Raw genomic sequence first — 27,866 nt, 5'->3', positions numbered from 1 at the left:
CTGATGCAAAGTTTAAAATCCTTGGAAAAAGCTAGAAAGCTGGAGAAAGTGGTGTAGTTTGGATGTGAGATTTACAGAGCAACAAGGTCAAATGTCTGAGCCATGAAATGATAGAGGAAAAAAGACACATTGAGAAAAACTTTACACTTTTGAAGCAGGGGACTAAAGATTGTATGAGGATGGAGAGAGGCCTTCAGCCTGTAGCACTGTTAGAGTGAAGAGCTTTTGCCTTTATGCCAGCTGACCACTAAGATGTGAATGCAGAAGCTCAAAAGCACATGATTTATCCCATTACCATTTAAAGATACACAGCACTTACATACTCTTTGTACCTCGGTCTCCCAGCAGTTTAGTTGTCCAAGGTTCTTGTGTCTATCTCAATTTAGGTAGAGCCAGTCTCCACTATGACAGGTTAATACCTATACAGTCTGACAGGGAAAAAAAAAAGAGGTAGCCAAAACAAAATGATACTTTGTCCAAGAAATTCTTAGCACTCACTTCAGCAGCACCTTAATGAAATTAATGGAAAATAACAACAGCAAAGTGGAGGAACACACAACGTGGTATTCTTCCAACAAACAGAAGTGCCACTGCCCTGAACTTCTGCCAATGGAAAACACCCCTTTCCCTTTTTCTGTAATTGACTTTGTGTTGAGCTCAGGCTTTACTCAAAGCAGAATATTAGTGCTATTCAGCTCAGAGAAATGTAAGTATTTCTTTTTTCTCTGCACTCCTTTCCTGAAGGCATTGCCCTGAAATAAGTTTAGATAAATGAGGAGTACCAGCAGATACCACAAGAGATCAAACATTTATTTAATCATAAAAGTCCAGCAGATAAAACTATATACAATAATCCATGCATACTGCCCAATTCACAAACATTTAAAACCTGTTTAAAACACAGTCTGCACGACAGTTGGGACAGCAGGGCAGCGTTTTATTCAGTGAGGGACATAGTCATGTTTATATTTTGGGTGCTGCTTGTAGCCTACTCTCTCCCCAGCAATAAGGCTCTGGATCACCCACTCTTGCGAGACAACGGGCAGCCGTAAAGCTTCTGCACACTTCAAGACACCAGCTGGGCAGGAAAAATCAGTCACCACCACATCATAAACACCCAAAGCAATATCTGTACAGGAGAAAAGACAGGCATCTGTCAGGTGAAGAAAGAAGATTCTGCTCTGCAGCAGAAGATCATAGAAGCATGGAATGCTAAATTATTTGGTTTGAGAGGGACCTTAAAGCTCATCTCATTCCACCCCATGCCATGAACAGGGACACCTTCCACTGGACCAGGCTGCTTCAAGCCCCATCCAACCTGGCAGATCAGTGTGTTTCACCACCATGAGTCACTCTTCTGTGTCCTCTCATTCCTAGGCAGTGAATTCTCTTTGTAAAAGTTAAGACACACCTACAGCAACCCTGCACCTTGCTAGAAAATATTCCTTTTAGTCCAGGTAAAAATTAAGAGAAAACCAGTAGCCAACAGTATAGGCATGACCCTGAGTCCTGACCTCAGGCTGTGAGTGCTAGGGCCTACAACCCATGTGGAGAGAGGGAGACAGCCAAGTTCACAAGAACAAGGGAAGCACAATTTGAGAGGCCAACAGAAGGTCTGGGAGCAACTCTTGCCTATTTCCCCCTTTCAACACAGGCTGGAAGCTGATGGCTTGTGTTCTGAATTGCTGCAGCATCTCCTCTGCAAGACAAGTCTCCCAGATGTAATCTATATACAGATTACATTCAAGTGTCTGCCCTTTGCCTTCCTTTCTGCTTACAGACAGCCTTGTAAACCATCCTACATGGTTTTAAACCATACTAGAGACCACAGTGGCATAGGATTCCCTGAGAAACTGGCCAATGAGTACCTTTGTTGTGAGCATTTGAGTAATGCTGTTTAACAGATGCTGCTCCCCCCGTCATGAGAATTTCAGACCACAGATCCAGGAAGTTCTCTTGCTGGTCTGACACCAGGAGAACCTTCAGGTTATGGAACAGGTTTTCTCGTGGGTGCCTGTAGAGAGAAATACAGACTGGTAAGAATATCCAGTAGTCTAGTCACCTGATTTGCTCCCATATGTGTTTTTTGAATATCTTGCATACAATGACCCACTCTCTTACCACCCTTCCTGAAGTAGTTGGAGTGACTATCCTTTGTTTATAGAGTAAAACAGAGCTAGACAGTGTTGGTGGGGTGTGTGCACAGCAGCCTATATCCAAAGTTAGGCTGAACTCTTCCCTAATCCTGAACCACCTTTTTTGTGCACATCCAAAATGCTTCCATTTTGACAGGGCTGATCAGGAAGACATCAGTCTCCTGCCCAAAAGCCTACAGCTATCTACAAACTTATGTCTGCCCCTCAGCTTGCCTAAGAAGTCTGATCTCCCTTGTCATCTCAGCACAGACTTACTGGGTAAGACTCCATAGAAAATGCAGAAGCTAGCTTCAAAACATACCAAGGGAAAAGGAAGTTAACATTTCCTTTATCCATTTCCAAGCAATTACAGAAGTTAGCCAAGGGTGTGGGAAGCCTTGTCTGAATTCTGCCTTCCTCATGAGAAGACTGATGCCTTCCTTACTTCCAAGGAGACTCTGTTTTTTGTGTATATGGCACCCAAATGTAGCTTGGCATTAGAGAAGGAGATGGAGGTGCTGTTCCTATATGGAAGGGAAAGTATAAGGAGCAGTACTAGGGTCACCTTCAGTATTTGCAGCTATTCAAGAGCCTCCCAAGTGTAACAGGTCTCTCCAAGAGTCTGTGGACTCCGTTCATAGTTATTTGGCACTCACCATTCTAGCAATTTTTGCTCCTGGAGGCTATATCCAGCTGGCAAAAGGTAATTCCGGTAATTTTGAAGCTGGTTAGCATGGCAGCTATCATGGACCCAGATATGAGACACACAAGGGATCCCTCTGGCAAGGCACAGCAAGTATTTCCGCGTTCGACAATGCTGGTCCGCAATTAAAAGACACTGGTATGCCGCATTACACTTCAGGGGAGAGAAGGCACGTCAACAGAAGGCAATGCTTGCCAAAAAACCCCCAAATTGTCCTGCTGCTAAACAGTTTAAAGAAGAAAACAACTGAAACCTTGATTTTCACAGCTGTATTATGTGAAAGATGAATTAGATAAAGGCACTACTGATTTCAGAATATGTTTAATAATATCCTATTCCAGGCTCTGCCGTTCACAGGCAAAAACTCTGCCTAGATTTTGTATCATAGCCCTCTTCCAGTTCAGACAAAGGAGATGATTTGCCTTTTAGTCTGAGACTCAGAAAGTCTCTAGACAAGATTGCTTCCTCAGGCAAGATGTTCCATGAACAATTTACCCTCTTTATTAAAAAAAAAATTAAGTAAAAGCCACACTAAATTACATTAGTTGTCCAAGTAGATCTGGTAAGGGAAGAGCTCTAGCTCTAAGTGTTCCAAGGCACACACCTGTGGTGAGACCACATCTGGAGTACTTCATCCACTCCCAGGTTCTGCAGTATACCAAAAACACCAGACATGCTGGAGCAGGTCCAGCTGAGGACCACTAAGAGGCCTGGGCATTGGAGCACCTGGCATACCAGAAAAGGCTGGGAGAGCTGAGCTTGTTAAAGATCAAAAAGGGAAGGCTTGGGTGGTTTTTTTAATGCATATTCATGACTGATACGAGGTATCAGATACAAAAGATGGAGCCAGACTCTTCTCAGTGTTATCCACTCAAAGGACAAGAAGCAACAGTTAAAAATTGAAATACAGGAATTTCTTTCTTTTTAATTGGATCAAGCTGCCCAGAGAGGCTCTGGTGTTTCCATCCTTGAGGATACTCAAAACACAACTGGACAAGGACCTAAGCAATCTGCTCTATTTGATCCCACTTTCAGCAGAGTGTTGGACAAGATAGGCTATAGAAATTCCTTCCAATCTCAACTATTCTGTGACTGTTGTTCTAGATTAGTAAGTGAACCCTTACCTGGGTTTCATTGAAGTCTTCCAGGATATAGCCAGCTCCTGCTCGCAGCTGTTTTTCTATGTAGTGTTTATCATATGGAGTCATCTCTAAAAAATCTACAGCAGAAAGTTCAATTTTTGACTATAATCTATCTGCTCACGTTCCTACACCTCAGTCCACAGAGCCCTCATCCACTTCAGTAAGGGAACCCAGCCCTTCTCCCAAGAATATCTAAAGAAAACCATTGAAAAAGTTAAAAAAAAAAAAAAAAAAGAGGCAGCAGGAAGGGCAGCACACCACTAGCCAGGTGAGCACCTTGTTACTTCCTTGGCTACATGAAACTTGACACCAGCAAAAGCTAACTGGAGCAATCCATATGTGCTTTCAAGTTCTGTGTTTGCCAGCACTGTCCCTTATCTCTCAAAACCTTCTTTCTTACATTATACTATTCTGACACTGCTGATCTCACTAATTTTCACACCCTTCTTAGCTTGCAGAACAGGCCTATGATCATCACTGAGGTTTGTCACATCTTAGGATGCAAGTTGGCTAAATCAGAGACTGAGTCTTGGGTCCTTTCTGCAAAGGATTAAAGAGCAAAAGGGTAAACAAGTACTCACACAAATGTCTGATCAGACAGTATCCAACATTTTTCCTAAAGACACAGCATTTCACTTGAAAATGCAATGGGTAAGATTTGCCTCACCTTCTTCCTCCTCGCTGCTCCCAGTGGGACCATCTGATGGCTTCTGGTGATTGACCAATTTGTCACTTGGTGTTGCCATGGTGAGAAGAAAGGCATAGCCCAAAAAGAGGGTTTTATTGTGGGGCAAGGGTCCATGGTCACCCTCCAGTACTGGAGGATCTGCAGCATCTACACCTTCACAGGTGCTTACAAACTCTCCAGCTCTCACAGCCCCTGTAGAGAGACAGAAGCACCATAAGTCTTCGAAGATACATCCTACCTGGGGGATCTGTTCAACCCAGTTTACTGCAGGAGACACAGAGAGGCAGGATTGGGCTAGGATTGCACTAGGGTAGGTAGGGATCTTTTATCCTTCTAGTTGCAAAGAATCTTCAAATCAAAACACGAAGGATTTATGGGACAAGTTTGCACGTCATATCAACATCCTGAAACAACATTGACTGCTGTGAGGGGTTCCTTTAGCAGCTTTCAGGACTGACTAAAGAGATAAGAAAGGAGAGAGACAAATCACAACATTAAAGTCAGAACATTTCTAAAAGGCAGAACTGAAAAGATTGCAGGTAAATACTCAGACTATGCTAAAAATATCTCTGGCTGCTGAATGCATCCAGGGAGAATCAGTCTCAAACCCTGCAAAACAAAAAAGCAATCTCATCTACTTTTCAGTTATGGAAAGCAGAAAGATCAATTACAGAAAACCAGGTAGGAAAAACCTAGATGAATGCAAGATAAGAGCAGAAAATAAGGTTCTAACCAGGCTTTATCACTGCTGACTTCCGGCCACGTTTAGCTGGGGATCGCTCATCTTCAGGAGCAATAAGTTTCCTCTTCCCAGACAGTGAGACTGGTGGGACACGTGGACTCTCCTGCCCTTTACGAGTGGGAGTTGTGCTGCTGCTGGAAGTGCTGGGAGAACCAAGGTTACTACGTCGCTTCCTCTTCCCCTCCACCAGATTATCTGCAATATAGCATGCAGGGATTAGTCATGGGCTGTCACCAAACCCCACAAGCTTTCACCCTACCTCTCTGTACAGAAGTGGCTGAACTCAACAGTACCTAGAAGATACATGCCACCACCCTCTGACAGAGGAAAGCAAGAAAAAAATATACCTTTCTTCTCAAGCCCTGTACCCTGCTTGCCTCTTTTCCTCCCAGTACTGCGGGGACTTTATATCAAAGCAGCTACCCACCAAGTGTATATAAGTACGGCAAGCATCACTGTCCTAGGAGCAGACCCCTTTTCACAAGCCAGTCAATACCACTAAGTCTCTGATGCCAAACAATAAAAGGATCTCAAAGATCTCACTATAAAGTACCAAAAGCATCACTGAATACGCAGAAACATTCAGGTACTAGAATTACCTCAAAGGCACAAGACACAGAACAGCAGTCAGCAGCTCAACAGCACCTTTCCTTACCAAGACTGATGTCAGCTGCCTTGGTCAGCGGGGTGACAGGTTCATAAGGACCTAGCCCAAACTGCTCCCGGAGCTTATTTCCTTGTTCCAGAGACAGGATAATAGCCATTCGTTTGTACCACTTCCTCTGGCCTTCCTTTTCAATGCAGTAGTATAGTTCTCCAGACTCCTTCCGGTGTCCCTTCACAACACCTGACAAGACAGCAAATAACACCTGTTAGCCAACCATACCCACGCTTCTCATCCTCCTGAACAAGCACCCATTTCCCACTACATTCAGCAACTCAGAAAACCAAGGATAAAACTCAAGCACTGCTCTTACCTGCACTGAAGTACTCGTCCTCAGAGAGTGCAGTCACCTCTGTCTCCAGTGGGATAGGATCACAGAGCAAAATATCTTTTCCTAGCACATCACATTCATATCCGTCGTCAAAGAGCAGCTTGTACTTTCCAGCTCCAACATCTCGGGTAATCATCCCAGAATAAAAGTACCCATTTGAGGACCACTTTGCTACAACCCTGAGGCCCACAAAGCTGCTCCCAGAGGGTGAGTCTGCACAGTCCAAAGGACCAGTCACCACTTGTAATGGGATTTCTGGAGAGTCACTTCGACGTAAGGCACAGAAGCCAGAAGCGTCAGATTTCTCTCCTCCATCTGGCAGGTGAACTGAACGAGTAAATGATTTCTCCTCAGGTGATGCTGTAGTTGAGAGATCCTCCATACCTGGCAGTCCAGCTAAATCTCTGTAGAAAAAAGCAGTCCCAGATAGGGGAGAAAAAAAAAAAGACAAAAAGCATTCCCACAAGGATCTGGAAAAACTATTACTAAGTATAAAATACTTGAGTGAGGGGCTTGCAGCTGCTACATGATATCACTAAAAACTAACTTCTGAAATACTCAGTACTCCTTTTCCTCTAGCACATTAAAACAGAAGTTCCCCATTCTCTTTCTTGGCAATAAATTAAAGTTCCAGTCTCCTTTTTCCAGGGTACCTTGTTCCTGTTGTCCGAGATGGTGGGCGTCCTCTTCTTCCTCGTCCGCGAAGTGTCACAGGTGCTCTGCCAGCCTGACGAGTGCCAGGCATAGAGTCCTCCTCTTCCTCACAAGGCAGTGCTCCTGTCTGGCTAACTCTGACTGGAGATGCAGGCTGCCCAGCTCCTTTCCTAGGGCTAGAGAATTTATGAGTTAACTGTTTTGAGAAGAGAAGCCAGCTCACTAGGATCCTCCCATTTTCTTGATCATCTTGCAACACATCCAAAAGTTTGCCTCTTTGCTGCTAAACTGCAAGGCAATGCCTCACAAGGAAACAAGCTACTCCTTTAGGAAGAACAGATGGGAAAGCAAATACTACCTCCTTATTTCTGTTCATCAACCCAGATCTTTCCCAGAAAACCTTTGATTTAGGTCTACACTGCTTCACACTCACAAGCCAGGAGCTCGTTTCTGCAAAACATCTCTTCTTCTTTTCCCAAGACTCTGCACTTACCTCAGTTTTCCTAAGACGCCTCTGCCAACGGGTAAAGCAAATTCTCCAGTTTCTGTCCCACACACTTTCCCTCTGACAGCTCCAGTTCCTCGCCCTGAGCTGCTGCTGCTGTGCATGGCAGAGTGGCCACTGCTTCCTCCACTGGATGTACGGTGGAGACTTGAGGCCTTAGATGAGAAGGAGCTGACATCACCAAGGTCCCCTGAGGTCAGCGACGAGCCCCCTGCAGTTCTAGAGGAGGATGTGTCAGTCTCACATTCCTGGCACTCCACTACAGGCTCCTCAGTTTCCTAAGAGAAGCAAAAAGAGGTTTGTCTGAGGCAATGCAAGTGCTAGATGGAAGCTTTACAATCACCAGTCCAAAGTGTAGACAAGCTGAGACCACATTCAGGAAGCTAATGACAGCCACACAGACTTCAGACTGGGCTAATCCATGGTAGTGCATCTCTCATTACAGGCCTGCAGCTGCTCTGTATCAAGAAGTCACATTAAGAACTCAGTCAGCAGTGCTGAGGAATATATTCAGTGCAGGTAGCACAGGGCTGCAAGCATGAGCTGCAGGTTGAGCTCTGGGGGGCGAGGGCCCCAGGCAAAATGCCATGGAACCTGGACACTTGGAGGCACAGCAGGAACAGAAGACTCCCAGACCTTCCCACACTTTTCCACCTTAGACTGTAAGGCTGTAAAAGCCCAGGGTGCCTGCCCTTTGTTCGAGGTCTCTCCTTGGAAGCACCAGCTCAAGCTGTTGTTATTTAGTTATTGCAACAAGATTATTTTAAGGATCCAGATGTTTGAGACTCTGCCATGGGAAACATGGGCTCCAGACAGTGAGGAAATCTGATCTGTGTGAGTGTGGGGTGTGCATGGAGTCAAGCAGGGCACAGAGCTATCCACTGTGAAGGGGCCTCAGTCCCAACTCAGGTGGTGCAGTTGTGACTGCCAGAGTGGCTCCTGGATGGTCGGACAGGGAAGTTTCCTTAACAACAGGGCAGAGCTTGGCTTGGTATCCTATTAGTCTGGCTTTGAGTAATTCCCACCCTTCTAGAGTGTGAGACTGCAACAAATACATGAGACACTAGGAGTCTTTGGTTGCTCATAATCCAAGATCAGTTTCAGACAGCTTGTCATCTGGAGTTATTAAAGCTTTATGGATATAAAAACATGTATCTACAAAATAGTGATATCAAGTGTTGGTAGATAAATGGTTATATGATTGTGATTACACAAACTATGTAAGGATATTTCAGGACACTTAATTCTCCATTTTTATGTTACAATAAGGAGTTTTATGTGTAATGTCAGTTGTAAAAGTATTGAACTGGTTTATCCTTTTGTGTCATTACTCACTGTGACTACACAGCAGAAGACTCTTATGTTATTTACCTTTATAGAATAGCAGTGACATTTTACTGCTAGCAGGCTGATGTGATTACATGAAATCAGCATTTCTCAGCTATCTTCTGTGACACCCTAAAGACTTTCCAATTAATGAATGTACATACTACAACACAAGTGTACTAATAAAAGGCTGGTTTATTCCTTAGTTTTAAGTTGATTTTTGTAGACCTCTTACAGAATCTGGTACACAGGACTCAAAAGACTGTGGTTAAAAATGATGTTGAACTGTGAAACAGGCTATCTTACATAGTTCAATTTTACAGGAAGAAGTGATTTTTGCTTACTAACAGAATTTCTGCTCATTCTGAAATATCTCTATTCCGGCAAAGCTCCAAGACTTTTACAATGTTTGGATGCACACAGTTAAGTCTTTTGTTGAGTTCTTTGGGACTTGAGCATGTCTCCAGAACACATGGCATGAAATATACTAGCATCAAAACCACAGCTTTTGCCATTCACTAAATGGCCTGCAAGCTTGCTCATGAAGAAATCCTTGTCATCACAACACACAGACTTGTTCATTCAACTTGTTTTCTGCAGCCTAACATATTCTCATTCTAACTACTTCTATTTTTCAGCTAATATCTCATTCCATTTAACCACGAAAACAGGAACTTACCTCAACTACCTTTCGTTCCACCTCTGCACCATTGATGTAGTAAACATCTGTTATCACACGCGTGACAACCGTGCGCACTTCTCGAATGGTTCGCACGTGGCGACGCTGAACTCGGCCTTTGGGTGGGTGAAGAAGGTTAAATTCTTCCTCTCCCTGTAATAAAGAGGATACAGTAAAAACAAAACAGACCACAACAAAAAGCAAACTATTTCTGAGTAGGGCTACCTCTGCAGTACAGCTTCTTCATACCGTGTTAAAGTACAGGAGTAGGGAACCTTTAAGCATCTTGTTACAAATTAGATGCAACAACACAAGAGACCCTAAACAAAGGAGAACGGAACACATTTTGCTGACAAGTAGAGGAAGGGAAATCATAGCAGCCCAAGGAGGAAACAGCAAACTTGTTTAGTGTGGCTTCCAATACTCTTTGATTGAGTAGACTCTCAGACATATCACATCAATCTTGCACTTTTTATGGCCCTGTTAATCTCCTATTTCCCACAGGACACATTAGTCTTAACACAGGCTTAGTAAAAAGTCATTTTTCTAGTCTTTCTGTTGATAAAAAAAATATACAAATTGTAGCAGCCAAGCAGCAGAGGTTTTTGAGTCTCCAGTACTTTCTGAAATACTAATTTGAAGTTATTCATCTTGTTAGAATGTCTCTCTGGAGGAGTTCCCCCTTCATGTGTTTACCCATTGACATCAGATGGAATGAGAGAACAAACCATCAGAAGTTGGTTGATACAAAACAGAAAGCATCAAACCTTTCACTCAAAATTTCTTGCAACTCCCATCTCCAGCCAACAAAAAGTGAAAAAAATTTTACAGTGTTAACTATATCTGCACCCAAAAAACCCCAACTTCAAACAAAAACAATCAACCAACCAATCAAAACTTGTCACATTTTTCCAGAAAACATATATGGAGACATTTGCTTCCCAAATTTATGCTGCCCAGTGCGTATTGCTACTTTAGCAGTCGATTCAGGACAGCTTGTGACCATTAACATTTTAAAGTGGTTCTTTGCCTTTTTTCAACAGAGAACCAACTGCTAGTGAATTTACTGGCTGAAGGGATACTTTACTGTCCTAAAGCAGTTAAATACAGGCAGCCCTCATCCCACCTGACTGTGCAAAGAGTCTGTGTCATCTCCAGAGGCATTGACAAGCTTTTCCCCACTCTCGTCGGTTTGAATGTTCACATCTTGTCTCCCAGGTCTTTGCCCAGACATACTGGTTCCCATTTCCACCTGTCTACAGATCTCTTCTGATGTCTGTGTTGCTGTTGTAACAGTTGTTGGGGTAAAAAGACAGTCTGCTGTAGTCTGGATCCCTTTATTCTTGGTGTTTTCCCACCTCTCTTGATTTTGATCAACTTTAACAGCCTTACTTTGTTTTCTCTGCATTCTTCTCCCATCTTCTGCCTGAGTGCTTACAACATCAGTCTCCATAGATTCTCCATCCTCTTCACCAGAAGATTGTTGATGGCAGTCCTGCTGCATCCTCTGAGGAATTAGGATCTGTCTACCACTGCCATCTGCCTTGTGTTGCTGGCACTGCCAATCACTGGAATTTGTATGTAATTCAGCATCTTCTTGTGTGCCAGGAAAAATGAACAGATCCCCCCTGCAAACCAGTTACACACAGATCAAAGCTATGGATTAAGGAAACAAGACAACCAATATGCTGCCACTCAAGTGAAAGCAGTATTAAAAAACCCCCGCCCTGGCAGCCACTCAATTTCTTCTTACGACTGCACAGAACTCAGAGTTCAAATAACACAAAAACCTTCCAACACTTCTCAAGTGATACTCAGCGTAGTAAAACATATGGCTGACACTGTACAGAACTAGTTGCTTTTTGAAATACAAAATTTCTTGCTACACTCCACACATTAGGCACCAACTATGCAACTTGCTTCCAGAAGCATGTCATCTTGAAGTTACTTCAGGCTGCTCCAGTGCTTGATTGGTTTGAAACTGATAATCCCATGTAGCAAGAAGAGCCAGCAGCATACACACAAATGCTGTCTAATCTTCTCATTAGAATTTGTCTGCTCTGCCAAAGTACTGCCTCTGTCAGGTACTGTATGGGACACTATACTGAGCCCTACTATATGTATTTGGCTTCCCTCAGGTACTTAAGGATTTTGAGGAGTGACTGTCTTCCCTTCTGGCTACGTCTCATCCAGCATTGGAACTCCCTATTTGTTATGGTCTTTAATATAAATGTTGAAACTTAGGTTACTCTTTCTACATAGACCAAGACCTCACTGTCTCATCAAAACATAGAACGGAAAACACTGAAGAAGCAGATTTTTACTTCTAGTTCTCCAGGCAGCACCCTCCTCACCATAACATATGCAGCTGAACAGTCCTTTTCAAAGCAACCAGAGACAGCAAAAATTGATGGATGTGGAAGGGGGACAATAGCAGCAGCAACAACAAACAAACAAAACTGGTCAGAAGATCTTAGAAGAGGAGACAGAAAAGGTATTTAAACAGCCTTATATATGATCTCAATTTCCTCAAACCCAAGACTTCACTGAAGCATATCAGTCTTCTGGAATCACATGGCTGCTCAGTCGAAAGGTAAGCCTGATTACCATGTGAGACACAAACATACAGATTTAGTATACTTACCCCATTGTCCCCAACCTTCTAAGTCACCCAAAGAAAATGGCTTAGTGCAATTTCTTTGATGTAGAAAACGCACATGTGGATATAAATCCAACCAGGACTGGCAGGCAAAGATTGTGAGGAGTTACCTAAACGGAGAAGTGGAAAGACCATGACCTCTGGCCTCATCCTCTCGACGAACTTCACAGACACGACTAAACACAGATGATGCTTTCTGGGAGCTAGCAGTGTAGATTTAAAACAAACAAACAAACAAACAAAAATGCATCAGGAAGTGAGAAAAACCCTCATACAGCAAAACAAGAATTCTCTAGCCCCTTGTGAAAGCAACAAAGAGTATTGAGTTTATTGACCTACACAGACACAGAATGAGTGAGATGATCTGTCTCAAAGATCAAGAAAGAAGCTGCAACTGCACAAGCATTTCTGTCATTTCTGCCGACACCTTAACAGCCAAGAGCAATGGAACAATTCTGGAAAACATTGGTGAGAAACTGCAGCACCATCAGGAGTTTCAGCATGTACTACCTCTGGTACCCACCCAAAGACACAGTTAGACCCTTTATGGCTCATTTCTCAGGAATTTCATGATACCGCAAAAATACTGGGAATGACAGTCATGAAGCAAACCCTGAGAGTTCATCTTCATCCCATACCTACAAAGGCAACCCATCCTCAACCAGTGAGAAATTACTATCACTCATCCTCAGCAGTGAGGCATGATTACCACCTAGCATGCAATCCTGTAACAAGAGATACTGAGTTTATTCCTAGATTTTCTCACTACTTTGAACCACTATCTTCACTCGGATGACTGCAGGTCACTGTCTTCCTACTCAGATTCCTATTAATACTTACAAACATTACTTCCTGCAAGCTAAAATCAAGCAATGCTAAACATTAAACGTGAGGTAAGATAGATACATACAAATCAAAAGACCAAGGGAATAATTCAGTGTTTTGGTCAACATGTTAACCTGTGATTTCATAACCATGAACTGATTATGTTTCTATCAGCTTTATACCAAAAAGATGATTCTCTTTCAGAACTTCTCAGAGATTCTTTGCAGAAAGTTGCACCATGCAAGAAAGCAGAAACTCGTATATTTGAAATTTAAGAGATGGATAAGGCAGACTTGCATTCCGGACTGCACAAGACACAAATTTCTGGCTTTAACTACAATCAGATGGAGCAAAATGCTGGCATTAGTAGGAACCACAGAGCCCATAATGAACAAACAAGTGGGGTTCCCATTTTGCCTATGTAATTAAAACCTGCTGCAAGAGCTAAAGAGCTAATGTCATGTCTACTGCTAAAAATGTTCTTTGCTTCTGTGTCTCCTAATTTTTTTTCCCCTGTGGCTGATAATGTGTGGAAAAAGAATCTACCCAGACCTTTGTATTAAGTCTGCCCAGCAAGAAGCCCAGTTACCTGGCAGCAGCTTCAGGACCAGAAGAGGATCCGTCTTTTCTGTCACTGGCTGCAGGCTCTGAAACAAGAAGGAAGGGAAGGATGATTCTGCCGTCATCCAAAAAGACTCTTCTGACCTTTCCCAGCTCCATACACTCAGTGAAGAGAGGCTGAGTAACACTGTACAAAGGGTGCCCAGGCTTCCCTGTCCCATTTCTCAGAACAGACCTAAGTTTCTACAAGTTTTAGACTATTAGACTGAATGTCACTGTTCTGATTAAAATCCTGTCGAACTTCTTTTTGCCCAGGTTACGGACAGGTCCAGAGGAAGCAACAAAGATGATGAGAGGACTGGAGCATCCCTCCTACAGAGACAGGAGAAAGCTGGGCTTGTTTAGCCTGGAGAAGAGAAGGCTCCAGGGCCACCTCATTGCGGCCTTTCAGTACTTAAAAGGGGGTTTATTAAAAAAAAAGGGAGAGTTTTTCTGTGGGCAAATAGTGACACAACAAGGGGAAACAGTTTTAAATTAGAAGACAAGAGATTTAGATTAGGTATTAGGAAGACATTCTTCCCTGTAAGGGTGGTGATACACTTTCACCATGCTGCCTGGGGAAGCTGTGGCTGCCCCAACTCTGGAAGTGTTCAAGGCCAGGCTGGATGGGGCTTGGAGCAACCTGGCCTACTGGAAGGTGTCTCTGCCTATGGCAGGGGGAGTTGGGACTAGATGATCTCTAAGGTCCCTTCCAACCCAAACCATTCTATGATTATACTGATTATACTTTCTTTTATATATATATATATATTTTAAAAATATTTTTATATATAAATCTTTTCCCTCCCAACACAATTAAACTTCACTTCGTGTCCTGTGTACCACTGCCACTACGCATTGTATTTTTAGTCTGCTGGAAATACCTTTCCTCACAACAGAGGCCTCTCCTCTCACTCCATCCTTGCTTAGAGCATTGCAGAAACAGAGAAACAAATTTAAGTGACACTGCCCAAAAAGAAAAATGAGAAAAATTACAAGGACTCAGAGACTGTCTTGGGGAATGCCACAGAGGTTTTGAGTTAGGGCTGAGATCAAGTAGGGCCTATACATTTCAGGTTTCATCCTCTTACTTTCCAAGCTGAATGGCAAGGACTCCTCACTCCCATCATTCGCAGGGGTAACAGGGTTCATTCGCAGAGAAAGTTTTGCATCTGACTCAGGAACCACACCAGACTCTCCTTTCTCACACACTTCTGACACATCTGCTGATACCACTGCACTTTCCACAGTGACATTGTTGGTCCCCATTGTGCCCTCTGTTGTAACATCACTGGTTGTTATAGTGCTGTCTGGGCAAGTATCATCCACTGAAAACAGAAAAACAAAAACAAGAAGCAAGAAGTAGCTACTGTCATTCACATTGCCAGGGTTGAGGTCCTAGTTTTGGTTTGAAGACACTTCACTGCATGCACTAGTAATGCTGCAGTAGTGGAAGTTCCTTGCTAGAGATCTGAAGCATGAAAATTCTGTAGCACAGGTATTATCCTTAGTTTGAGACAGAATAATTTACTACTACCCAAGTAGAACAGATTTCCTTTCATCTAGCACTTGCAGGGTGCTGTTTTGTGAACCTAGCAGAGAAAGTCCTGATAAAAGATGATGAATACTGGAAGCAATCTTCTTGTAGTCTAAGCTCTTTTGCTACTCAGAAGGCTCTTTTACATTCTTTAATGGAGTGGTACGCAGGACCACAGTGAGCGCAAGGAAGACGTGCTCCATACCACCCTGTACTCAGGGAGCAAACACCTTCACTAGAGACTGAGAAAATATGACAAGGAAACTGTGGGGAAGGGATCAGCCCTCCCCATAGAATGGGAACGTAGCAATGTTTTTTGCCAAGGTAGGTTTGAGTTATCCTATTAGATCCTGCACCAAGAATCAAGAGCTTCCAGGCTTGCATTGCAGAACAGAGCCATTCGGGTCAAACTCACCAATTGGTGTGCTGTGTCTCCTGGGTCCCATTTTGAGATGGCCAGTAAGAGGTGGTGTTATGCTAGTTAAGGACTGAATGACATCACCCTCCTTAGGCAAAGTAAAATGGAACGGGGTTCCTAAGAGACACAGAGCACAAGAATTAGTAATTTCAAGGGTCTACTTAAGTTCAAAAATCAAAACCAGAGGTTCACCATGCTGTGGAAATAGGGAAAAGCATAACACTGATACTGTACAAAACCACCCTGAACAGCTGCTCTAACTGATATTCCTCACATTTTATGGGGAAAATCTCTCTCAGTAAAGATCTGGACTGTGGTCAACTTGATGCAGCTGTTTCCAGGTGCTAGATAAAAGGGAGACTAAATATCCTGACATGAACAGGACTTTTACAGAATGCAGCTTTGCTTCAGAGATGCTCAGGATTTTCCACAGAAAAGGGAGATGAGGTCAAAAACAGAAATTAGGGTTAGGACAGAAATGAATTGGCAGAGCTACATGTTGCCTGAATTGATAACCTAAAACTTACACAGAATGAAGGCTGAGGTGGCCTATCCCATCAAGGAAACCATGCCTTCGTGGATTTACTATGTGCAGATCTTGCAGGACTTAACAAATAAAATAAATCAAAAACCTAATAAAATGCTCTTTCATTTTGCCTCATCCCATGCATTTATTTGCAAAGTTTCAATGTCACAGGGAAGTAATTTGCATAATCCTTTCATAGAAAAATACCCAAGCAGCAAACAGTTATGTATCATGTTTGGAAACTCTGAAAACCATCACCTCTCCAGCTATCAGAAGCTTTAAAGACATGGTTGAGCAACTGCAACATCCTGAAGACCACCCCAAGAACTTCAGCGTATTTTTGCAGTGGGTAGGTAACTGCTAGCACAATGGTACTCACACTGGAAGGCCCAACCACCCCTCCCCATGAACAGCTTATCAATGAATGCCTGTTGTATCATGGCCTAGAGTATGTCTCCATTTAAAAAGTGTTTTATTCAAAAACTGAAGCAACTCCACTGAATATTGATTGATTTAGCTACCACAATCCCTTCTAACCTATAAATTCACATTTGGCAGGCTAGTAACAAATGATCAAAAGAATTTATTAAATGATCACCAGCACAGGTGATGATCAACTGCATAATCTAATTACTATACCAAGGGATATCATGGGAGAGAATACAAACAAACTTTCACAAGATCTGAAAAAATGTGAATGCCTCAAAGTTTAAATGCTTTCACATTACTGCTTCAACTGTTCTATCAATGAAAACAGTTAATTAAAAGTAATAAACTTTTCTTATGACCATCAACCTGTAACAGATTTAGGTCCATTTGGAATTTAATCTGGCAAGGGATGTCAAAGCCAAGAAGAGTTTCTTCAAGAACATCAGTAGCAAAAGGAAACCTAAGGAAAATGTGGGTCTGCTGCTGAATGTGGTGGGTGCCTTGGTGATGAAGAATAAATAGGAGGTGGAGTTCCTGAATATCTGCTTTGCTTCGGTCTTTACTACTAAGGCCAGTGCCCTGGAAACCCAGATCGTGGAGGCAAGAAAGAAAATATAGAGAAAGGAAGGCTTTCCCTCGGTCAAGGAGGATCAAGGTAGAGATCATTGAAACAAATCTGACACCCACAAATATATGGGCCCTGATAGGATGCACCCATGAGTGCTAGGGGAGCTGGCAGATGTTACTGCTAAGCCACACCCCCTCAACTTTGAAAGGTCATGGAGAACAGGAGAGGTGCCTGAGGACTGAAAGCCAGTGTCACTCCACTCTTCAAAAAGGGCAAGAAGGAGGACCCAGTGAACTACAAGCCACCATTTCACCTCCATCCATGGAAAGATGGTGGAACAACTCATCCTGAGTGTCATCATTAAGCACATGGAGAAGGTTATCGGGAGCAGTCAGCACGGACTGACCAACGGCAATCACGCCTGACCGATCAGATGGCCTTCGGTGATGGGCAGATGAGAAGAGAGCAGTGCACTGACGTCTACACCGACTTCAGCAAGATTTTTGACATTGTCTTCTGAAACATCCCCATAGGTAAGCCCAGAAAGTGTGGTTTGGATGAATGGACAGCAAGGTGGATTGAGCACTGGCTGAATGGCAGAGCTCAGAGGGCTGTGATCAGTTGTGCAGAATTTAGTTGGAGGCCTGTAGCTAGTGGTCCCCAGGGGTCACTGCACGGTCCAGCCTCAACTCATTTGTCAGTGGCCTGGATGAAGGGAAAGAGTGTACCCCTGGCAAGCCCTCCCCAAAGTTTGTGCTCACTGATTTATGCTTCATAATTTGTTGATAAGGGATTAGACTCCTAAAATATTTATTAGGAAAATAATTATTATGATAACAAAGCTGCTTTAAGAGTAGAGGGATGCTCTACAGCTCTTCATACCTTAAGGACTGAGTGAGGGTGGGAGAGCAAATATCACTCTACATACTTTTCCACCATGCTTCACGACTCTGAAGGCAATTAGGTAGAATATCTCAAAAGCCTGAACTTCCTCCTAACACCTATCAGCCCTTCAGTGTAATAAAAATGCATAAAACACAACCAAGCATTAATTTTTGAATTCATTTTCTTTAAACAATGGCTTATAGTTCTCTTTCAAAAGTAAACCCAGCCAACAGTGATGTGTTTAAATTGCATTTATATTTGTCTAAAAAAAACCCCAAACATTTCATGTACAGTATGAGAGGGGTAATATTATCTGAAGTCAAACACAATTTTGTTCACACTCTCTTAAAAAGGAAGTTTTGGATTGTGAATATTGTGAAAGACCATAGTGAACTGGAACCTGACATTTAACCTTGTTATGTAACTGCAGCTATTTATCTTTATCATTGTTTCAGCAGTGTACTCCCAAACTTATTGTTGTATTTAATAAAACCCATACTGTTCTTAAATTTGAAGCCCAGTACTGTTCTCCTGACTATGCCGAATTGTCTTAAAAAACACGCAGTCCCAAAGGCCGTGGGCTTGTTCACAGGAAAGTTCATCTTAGATCACAAAATGCAATGGAGTCAGAATACCTTGAACTTCTTAACTGATATTTTGACTAGATCTTCTCAAAGCATTATTTTCTACATAGCGGAGCTACTTTTTCTTCTTTCACTTAAAGGAAATTAAGAATATTGTAGCAAAAACTTCATAATACAACAAAACATTAAATAACATTTGGGGTCCTACAGTCCTTCCCTTTTCCTAACGGACTTCATAGAGGGGAAATACATTTTCTGGCACTAAAATCAAGTTCCTTTATTCATTCTCATTTAAGGATGAGAGAACTGTGTTTTGAAATGAAGTCAGCTAAGAGGCAAAAGCTCCACAAAACACAGGTGTAGTACCCCACATCTTGTATAATGACATACAGCATGTTAAATGATTTCAGTGAGTCATAACAGTATCTGCTGAGCCACAGCTTGCATGCAAGTGAAAAGCCATTCTACTTTAAAATAATCTCAAGAAAAAATTTGCTCAAAGTTGCTCTGTACACCCCCACAAAGAAAATTCTCCTCCGAGAATGAAAAAAAGGAGAAAGAAAATAAGGAGACCTATAAGAGGGAAAGTATTGACTCCCACACACCCTATTCCTTTCAAGGACCCTGCTGTTGTTGTTTCTTGAGTGGGGGAGAAGTCACAGAAATCCCTGAATGTTGCCAAGGTCACAATATTTTAAGTTCTTCAAGCTGCCCTGCGTTTCTACCATAAAGTAGTGAGAGCCAGGAGCAAGAATTACACCACAGGGGAAAATAGCAAAGCCAAGTTCTGCATTATTACACAGTAAGGTGTAGTGCTGCTCTTAAGAGAGACTGCTCAACTTGCATCTAATATCAGTGCTCCCTGAAAACACTAAGGATTGTTTGTATACAGCTCTCTGTGACATTATTCAAAATATACACCTGTGAACTACTAACCTAAATTCACTTACCACTGGAAGGACTGGGGGATTTAGGAGTTGCCTTCTCCTGTGGCTGCATCTGCTCTTCTTGCTCCAGATTCCTTGTCATAACAGTATCCTCCATATTCTTTGGCACCTGATTCTCGTGCTGAATCACTTGTGTTTCAACCCCTCTCTCTTCAAGTGATGGCTGATTGCTTATTACCATTACCTGTCCCAATTCTGGCTGGTTTTTGGCACACAGTGCCCCTTCTGATTGAACATCACTCTTCAACTTTGGAAACAAATTGCAGTGCTGCTCCAGTAACTCCCCTACAGAAGGTTTAGCTAAAACTTCATTGAGCTTTGCCACGTTTTCTGCAACAGCCTTAACAGACAGTTTATCCATGGTCTTTGCCTCCCCAGTGGCAAAAGTACAACCTTTCAAAGCTTCTTTTCCCTGACATTCTGGTCCAATCTTTTCTAATTCCTGGGCTACATTGTTGCTATTTTTACAAGAATCAGCAGATTTCACTTCCGTATCTTCATGACACTGTCCTTCCCTTTCAAGAATAAACCTATGAGAAAGTGTTATATTGACAAGAGACCTATCTTCCTTTATTTGCTTCTCTTTTACTTGCAGTTCTTCTTGTTCTTCACACTGAGTCTCAGGAACTGCCTCAGGTTTAGAAGTCTCTTCAGCATAGGACAAAATCTCAGGCAGACCAGACTGATCTGCAGCAGCCTGACTTCCAGAAACACACTCGATCTCCCGATGAACTGTAAGGGCTAATGGCCCATCTCCTGCAACACCTGCACTAACAAACTGTCCTACAGGCATTTCTGTAGTCTCTGCATCCTCCTTTTTTGCTTTTTCACAGTTTTCAGAGGGGGCTTGATCACCTGCATTCACTTTCAGTTTTATTTTGTCATTCTTCACAGAACACAGTCTTGAGTCTGAGGCCTTGCATTCAGAAATCCTCTCTACTTGTGTGGTCTCACTGTCTTGGCCTGTGTTCAGAGACTCTGAACTCAGATCCGTATTTGTGGGCTGGCTACATGCACTTGCAGAAAGTATCAGTTTACAGGAGTCAGGAGGCTGTGACACAGAGTCATCTGCAGACATCTTTGACAAAGCATCTGTGGATCCAGAGACATCTCCCGGTAAGCATAAAGGGGTTAAAGCAGCAGTTTTTTCTTCTCCTTCATGCTTCTTCTCTGGACTCTGAGTTGGAACAAAGATATCCTAAAATTAAAAAAGCGGGACGTGAAGTATTAGGGCATCCCAAGTAGGACTGTTTGTTTATTATTCCTAAAACATTACACTGGATTATGGAGCAGAGTAAGTTTAGGACAAAACTACAGATTAAAAAAAACAACCAATGAAAACAAAACCAAACATCCAAAACTCTTTTGCCACGCATTTATATGAGCCATGATTGACCTGTTTTTGCCGAGAAAAATTATCACCACGCGTTACTATTTAGTACGTCTGTGGCAAAGTCAGACACAATCCTTGGTACCTTTCACTACCAAATCACAAAATACAGGGCAAATATGGCAAATTAGTAGCTATTTTTACTTGAACAACCAAGGGTTCTGGAAAGATTCTCTGTGATATCTATTATACTAACACAAGCGCTGCTTTCAGCTAAGGAGAAGCTCTGCTTCAACTACTGAAGTTTCTAGTAAGTTTATGAAATTAATAATATTAAGGTATAAACCCACAAACTGTCGGTTAAGTCCTTTTGAACAGTTATAACTTCCAGAATCAAAATGCACAAAGGAAACAACAGATAGCAAGAATAAGTAACTTGAAAAGTGAAGTAAATAAATTTTAGCCTTGTAGGAGAATATAAATGCTTTATTATGGAACAGCTTCCCTTTCTCCATGACAAATGATGCTAAGGTCTTGCCTGATAAAAGACTAATTTATGATGCAGTTTGAGATGCAGGGTGCCCAGTTCAGCATAAGAAGGCAGCACAGGCTAAGACAACAGCTTCTATGTTCTGTAACTCACTATGCCCTCTTAAGCTGTTCTGCATTTTCTCTGCAGGAAGAGCTGCCACACAGTATGACTAATATGGAACTGCGACTGGTGGGAACAGGGAGGTTCATGAGAACCAGCTTAGTAGGGAAGCTCAACACAAAAGAACAGAGGTTGACTCAAATACATCTTCTGCAGCAGCTATATAAAAACCTCAAAAAAGATATATACATGAACCCTTACATGAGAGAACTCTGGTTGTGATGGTATAGGTAAAGATCCAGGAAAGAAGGCTGGTGCACTCTGGGACACTGGAGTGGAAGCCTGTGGCTGGATAAGAGGTCTTGGAGGGATACAAGGGAGGGCCATCTCCACCAGCACATCTCCTCTCTGCTTTTGCACCAGTTCTCTTCCTTCTGCAGGGATAGATATATCCATCTGTTCATCTGGTTTGAAAGAGCATAAAAGATATTAGTACTAAATTCTTGTATTATACCTAAATTTCCAACATTCTATTAAAAGATTCGTCTTCAGTGGTGTACTCAACTTTGTAAAATCTTGTCTCTAGGGGCATTCTTTTTGTAGGGAAAAAATCAACAAAAACATCCATATTCTTATTTTCAAAGGGGGAAGCAAGTGTTTTGTTACAAATTCATATGACTATTTTGCTACAGGTCTAGAACTTCTACAATTAGAAAAAAGTGTCTGAAATCTATAAAAAAGCATTTTTCTGAGGTATTTCTTTGGCTATCTTCATTAAAATGCAACTAAATTCAGACCCCAGCTAACAAAATATCTGTTCTAACAGTATTTCACATTCTGTGACAGGAATCTCACAGAAAGGAATAGTTTATTTTGTATCATACTAAAAGTCTGCACTGATGGATATCTTATCCCTGATGGTAAATGGGTGCTTAGAGAAAATATTTAACAACAAAGGTATCATATCAAATCACTTCTCTTTAAGCATGGCATTCTAGGATACACACTGATAGCATATGAAAGGTTCTACAAATATTGTGCAAGTTGTCTATATTAAGGTAAAATAACTTATATGATGTAATTCTTATCTCTCCTCCCTATTGCCCTAACAGTATAGACTGAATATAGGTATCTGCCTGTAGCAAGAATGGCTTGTCCCTAAAGAAGGAAGATAATTGCTAGCAGCAATCTGTATGCCCTACAAAGCATTTCCCATCTTGCAAGTGAAGGGGGACTAGTCAACAATACTAATTTTATTATGACAGCTATGCAAGAAATACCAATAGCAGATAGAAAATATAGAGAATTATAAACAACAGAGTCACAAACAGAGATCTCCTTTCATCTACCCCTCCACTGTTCTCAGTCCTGCTTTACTCTTTAAATATAATTTTAACAGGCTTTGAAAAGGCTGCAAGCTCTGACTAAATTAGCACAGAGAAACATGACCACAGACAGTATGCAGAAAAATCTTACCTTTTGCTTGCTCCTGCTCAGTAGGACTGCTGGGGACAAGGGCATTGGGTCCAAAGGAAACAGGAGGAGGAATAACTAGGCCTGAAGAGACACTGCAGACCAAAAGGAAACATGGAAATGAAAACCATACCTCATTAAAAAATGCATTAAGTTCTCCCCCTATTAAGCTCCAGCTTATCACAGTACAACTCTTCTCATGAAAGGCGAGTGTCAGGTGTTCACCAGTAAGAGACTAGCCACAGTCACGGATCACATGGCCACCATTAGTTCAGTTTATTGCAAAATAAGGCCATGCTCCTCTCATAGTGCAAAATTAAAACATTGTTTAAAATCAAGCACAAGTCCTTGAATAAAGAAGAGAATAAGGGGAATGCACTACTGCAATGAAGTGCTTGAAATAGTTTGGGGATTTTTTGCTTACGTGGAATGATCCTCCTGTACAACGAATGCCTGTCCAGAGAGCTGCAGGACTTGCAGACTGTGGGCAGGGGTGCACGCCAGAGAACTTCCCTCTTCCACCCTGGTTATTGGACAGTCACTCCCTGCAGTGGCTTTGAACAGAAGGAAATAAAGATAGAAATACGGTCAATAACCACGCTGATCAGAAAATTCTGAGCAGTTAAACTCATGCTATTGCACAGCTCCTTCTCAGACAGGCAACAACAAGCTGATTTTGAGAGCTGGTGAAGGACTGCACATGAAAGTTCAGTATGTGAAATGTGAGCACAAAATAGTTCAGGTGAAAAAGAAAAATTTGAACAGATTTTAGACTGTATAAGTCTTCCTACCTGGGAATTTTTTAAAAATCCCCAAAGGCTCCAATATCAGCACATCTGATCCAGCACTAGAATGCAAATATAGGCAAGGTTCTTGTAAGAAAAGACACCTTGCACTGGCCACTGACTCGGTGTGAGAAGGTTGGTACTGAATCTTCTGGATACAGAAGGTTCATGCACAAGATCAGACCAGTATAGACACCACTCAGCACAAGCTTGCCTACACTACTCATCCACACTTTACATGGTGTGTCACTACAAAGGGTGAGCATTATTAGTTTCAGAAGAGGGTTAAAGCTGGGGTTTGGATTTGCTCTTCAAGCGGCACAGAAAGAAAGGAAATTAAATGTATTTAACAAGCCAGTAACTCTTCTAACAGGAAGTGACATTTAGACATTGTTCCATACTATGGGAATGAGGCTGTGGCCTTTTATTTCCATAGTGTTCTCAATTTTAGCAGAAATTACATGAAAAATACTCACGGCACTCTACACCCAAAACCACTACATATCTATAAAGATCAAGTAGGTATGATGTTTATCTCTGAGATGGACATTCTGGCTCTACTTATTGTTACCTGTTGCATGATTCTCAGGAAACATCTCTTCCTGAGTTGACAAGATATCTGACTCCTCATGACCAGAACCAAGGGATTCCTCAATTTCACTGGGGTCACTGACAGGCGTTTTCTTTCTGGTATGCTCTTCTGCTTCCTGCAAAGTTCTGGAAATGCAAAACACAGTCACTGGCCTGAGAAATTCAAAACATGAAGTAAGACTACAATATTGTAAAATCTATCGGTAACAGATGGAAGGTATTCACTCGTGTATAAACCAGGAAAAAAAAAGGAGAGAAGGAAGACCACTTCTCTTGGCAAAGTAACACACTCACTCTTGGTAAGTTACACTTTCAGAATTGTTTTTTACGTTTTCTTCCAATCTAAGTGATGCTTAAATGGAATGTAGATTGTTCTACTGACTTCTACTCAATGCAGATTCTAGGAATTTCATTTCACCCCTTTAACGTTATTTTGTGGCAGGATATGATAATACAAGATGAGGTAAATATTATATAAATTTTATGCCAGATAGAATAAATACTATTGAACAAACTGAAGTTAAATTAAAACAACTGAAACCATAAAGCTTACAATAGAAAATACTCAAAAGCATCCTGGAATACCCAACACTTAGCCTCCAGATTCCTCCTGTGCAGCCAAAGCCCATGCTACAGTGATTAAGTTACTTCAAGATAATTTCTGTGACTTAAAATGAATTATCACTTTTAGTATATTCCAGTCATATCGCTTTAAGAAAATTATTGGCATATTTTATTACGCAGTGAACTCACCCTTAAAAACAAACCTATTGATATCTTTGTGTTTAGGAGTTTGACATCACATCTTTTCTCACCAAGGAATGCTGAGAGCACTCCTTAGTCAGCACTGCTGCAAAAAGGCCTCAGCAGCACTTCATCTTTCCCTTTACCTTTCTCTTTTGCTTTAAATCCTCTCCCATCTCTAAAAATCCAGTAAAAAAAGACACAAATCAGCTTACAGAATGTCCACAAGAGACCTATAAAGAAGACAGACTGTTTTACCTTCCAGACTTCTCTGCCTGGCTCTCCAAAGCAGTATGTGCTTCTGTGCTGGAGTCAGTTTCTGTGTTGTCCCCATGCAGTTCTAGGAAGAGACAGATAAAAGAAACAATGAAGTATTTACCAGGGAGTGAATTTAGTATCAAATTGTCTAAATATTCTGGAAACAAATTAGGAAAGAGAAGTGAAAGAATCAACGACAGCACTTGGACAGTACAGGGAAACAAATGAACTAGCCCAAAGGAAAGAGGGGCCAAAATTCTTTGCAACTACCACTGAGCTGTGAACTCAGTTTTGAAAACTACTAACACTGTATTTCCTGTCAAACAAACATAAAATTTATAATTTAAAGAAACCAGATAGAATCTACAGGGTAGGAAAAGGACACCTATGATCATCTACACTTACCATCTTTAGACTCATTCTTCACAAGCCTGGAAGAAAGGACAGCAGGTCCAGAGTGAAGCTGATGCCTAGCATCTCCCTCATTGGGCACAAAGTCGGTCTCAAAGTCCTGGCTCTGTGAGAGCTCTAGAACTCCAAACTGCAGCTGTGACATGCCTGTATCTAACACCAGACATCCATTACAAATATATATATAAAAAAAAAATTCAAGAGCCATCTATCACTTTTACAAGGGCAAAAGATATACCCTCTAACATGCAAAGTATTGAGGCTATTGCTGAAACTCTGAATAAACTAACAGACTCTGATCTCAGCTGTACTAATTAAAATACAGTACCAGAAAAGGGACAGTGGCCATTAACTCAGAAATCAGTATTAATCAGCAAGGGCCTATGTAATGCCATTAGGAACTGCAGCAGACTTTCATTCCATGATGAGAAAATAATCTTGATAATACAGTCTGTGTCTGAAAATCCTCTGATGACAACAACCATTATGCCAGTTCATAATAAGGCTCCATTTCCTAAAGATCACAATTCATCCCTGCCTCTTCTAAACCACCTTCAGTCTTGAAGATCCATTCTAACAATAATAATAAATCAACCTTTTTTTTTTTTTTCAAACACCAAAGCATATAAATCAACTTCCAGAAAAGGATGCCAATTTCTGACTTATTACTACCAGCACAATTACCCCCGGTGAGACAAGTGAGCCAGCTCAACTGAAAAACTGCACAGAGGGTGCGTCTGATTCAAAACCCAAAAAACCGACTTGAAATGGAGAAGTTACCTTCTACACACGGCGAAGAAGCACAGTCCTCAACATCACCTTCACTTCGCTCCCCGGCCTTTCCAAGGGCACTGCAACAGAGAGACTCGCTAACGTGGCGCAGGGGCTCCTGCAGGCCGCCTTCCCGCGGCTCATGCTCCGAGGGGTCACTTGGCACCGACCGGGCGCTCCGAGCCCACCGCACCGCACGTCCCGGCCAGGGCCGAGCGCGGCCGCTACAGCACCGAGCCCGCCTTCTCGGCCTGTCCTCAGCATGAGAGAGAGATCAGCAGGCCGGAGAGGCGGCGGCCGAGAGCCTCCGGATGGCGGCTCCCGCGGCCCGGTCCACCCCACGTACCTGCTCTCCCCGTCGGGCGGTGGAGCCTCCTCCGCGACGCAGCCCCGCGGTCCAGAGGCGCTCGGGCGGGCCGGGCTCTCCATGGGCCCTGCAAGCACAGCGCCGTCAGCGCGACCGCGGAACCCCGACCTGCCGCGACCCCGCGCCCCGCCCTTACCTGCGAGTGGCTCCCGCGGCGCCCCGCCACCCGCGGCCGCCCGGCTGCCGGCAGGACCGCAGACGATGTCCTGCAAGACAGAGGCAGGGGCCGCGTCAGAGCCGGGCCGGGCAAGGCCGGGCGGTGCTGCCACCACGCCGGGCGCTCACCAGCACGGGGCTCGGGCTCTGCCGGGCCGGCAGCCGGCGGGCCAGCACGCCGAGCCAAGCCCGCTCCGCGTCCGCCTCCGCGCCCTGGGGCTGCGAGTCCTCCACGATGAGGAGGGGCGTGTCCTGCTGCGAGAAACCGGGGTCCAGCGGGCTGCTCCCGCCGCGCTCCATGCAGGACGCCACAGGCTGCGCAGCCCGAGAGCCCGGCCCGGCCCTACGCCGCCCGCCCGCCGCCCAACCCCGCCGCGCTTCCCGCCGCCGCCATCTTGCCGCGCGCCCATTGGCGCTCGCGGCCCTTCCGCCCCGCGCTGTTACCGGGGGCACGCGGCGGGGGGTGCGGGGTGAGCGTGGGCACCGGCACCGGCACCGGCACCAAGCACGATGGGGACCGAGACCGCCCCCGGAGCGGGAACGGCGCCGGGCTCGGAGCTGCGCCGCCCGCTCGGCGTCTCCGCGAGAGCCCAGGAGAGACAAAGAGCCTCGTGTCTTCCGTCCCGCCCGAGCCGGCGGAGCTCGCTCGAGGGCGAATGCAGCGACCTCCCACCTGGCGCACATGGCGGGCCAGGGCCACGGAGGTTCGGGCCGGGCGCCGGGTTCGGGCCGCGAGGTGTCCGCGCGGTGCCCTCCCGATCCCCCTTTCATCAGAGGTACAAAACAGCCCCGTGCTCGGGCTCCGGCACGGACCGAGCACCGCGCACCCCGGACAGCCACT

General features: G+C 43.4%; 1 protein-coding gene across 6 annotated transcripts; it reads right to left on the bottom strand.

Moving 5' to 3' along the window:
• Nucleotides 1-789: 789 nt before the first annotated feature.
• Nucleotides 790-27,474, bottom strand: TP53BP1 (tumor protein p53 binding protein 1). 6 transcript variants are annotated; one of them, XM_069025315.1, is made up of 27 exons: nucleotides 27,470-27,474; nucleotides 27,006-27,075; nucleotides 26,849-26,936; nucleotides 26,512-26,582; nucleotides 25,726-25,884; nucleotides 25,321-25,402; nucleotides 24,299-24,444; nucleotides 23,367-23,496; nucleotides 22,946-23,037; nucleotides 21,731-21,933; nucleotides 19,551-20,745; nucleotides 15,606-15,725; nucleotides 14,745-14,981; nucleotides 13,643-13,700; nucleotides 12,339-12,431; nucleotides 10,696-11,197; nucleotides 9,570-9,722; nucleotides 7,553-7,842; nucleotides 7,059-7,235; nucleotides 6,388-6,809; nucleotides 6,066-6,257; nucleotides 5,402-5,605; nucleotides 4,648-4,860; nucleotides 3,963-4,057; nucleotides 2,792-2,991; nucleotides 1,869-2,014; nucleotides 790-1,129 (listed from the first exon to the last, which is right to left on the bottom strand). In XM_069025315.1, exons 3-27 carry the CDS (start codon nucleotides 26,929-26,931, stop codon nucleotides 942-944), a joined length of 5,451 nt encoding a protein of 1,816 aa, XP_068881416.1. In that variant the 5' UTR covers nucleotides 26,932-26,936; nucleotides 27,006-27,075; nucleotides 27,470-27,474; the 3' UTR covers nucleotides 790-941. The 6 variants fall into 6 exon arrangements, with proteins under 6 accessions (XP_068881416.1, XP_068881414.1, XP_068881413.1 ...); XM_069025313.1 differs by lacking the exon at nucleotides 27,470-27,474 and adding an exon at nucleotides 27,155-27,363 and having other exon boundaries at nucleotides 10,696-10,853; nucleotides 10,962-11,197; nucleotides 26,849-27,075; XM_069025312.1 differs by lacking the exon at nucleotides 27,470-27,474 and adding an exon at nucleotides 27,155-27,363.
• Between the last annotated feature and the right edge of the window lie 392 nt (nucleotides 27,475-27,866).

This window comes from Aphelocoma coerulescens, chromosome 10 (assembly GCF_041296385.1).
Source record: "Aphelocoma coerulescens isolate FSJ_1873_10779 chromosome 10, UR_Acoe_1.0, whole genome shotgun sequence".
Lineage (NCBI taxonomy): Eukaryota > Metazoa > Chordata > Aves > Passeriformes > Corvidae > Aphelocoma > Aphelocoma coerulescens.
The sequence above is the reverse complement of the archived record's forward strand: the minus strand, read 5'-3'. Positions and strand labels throughout refer to the sequence as shown.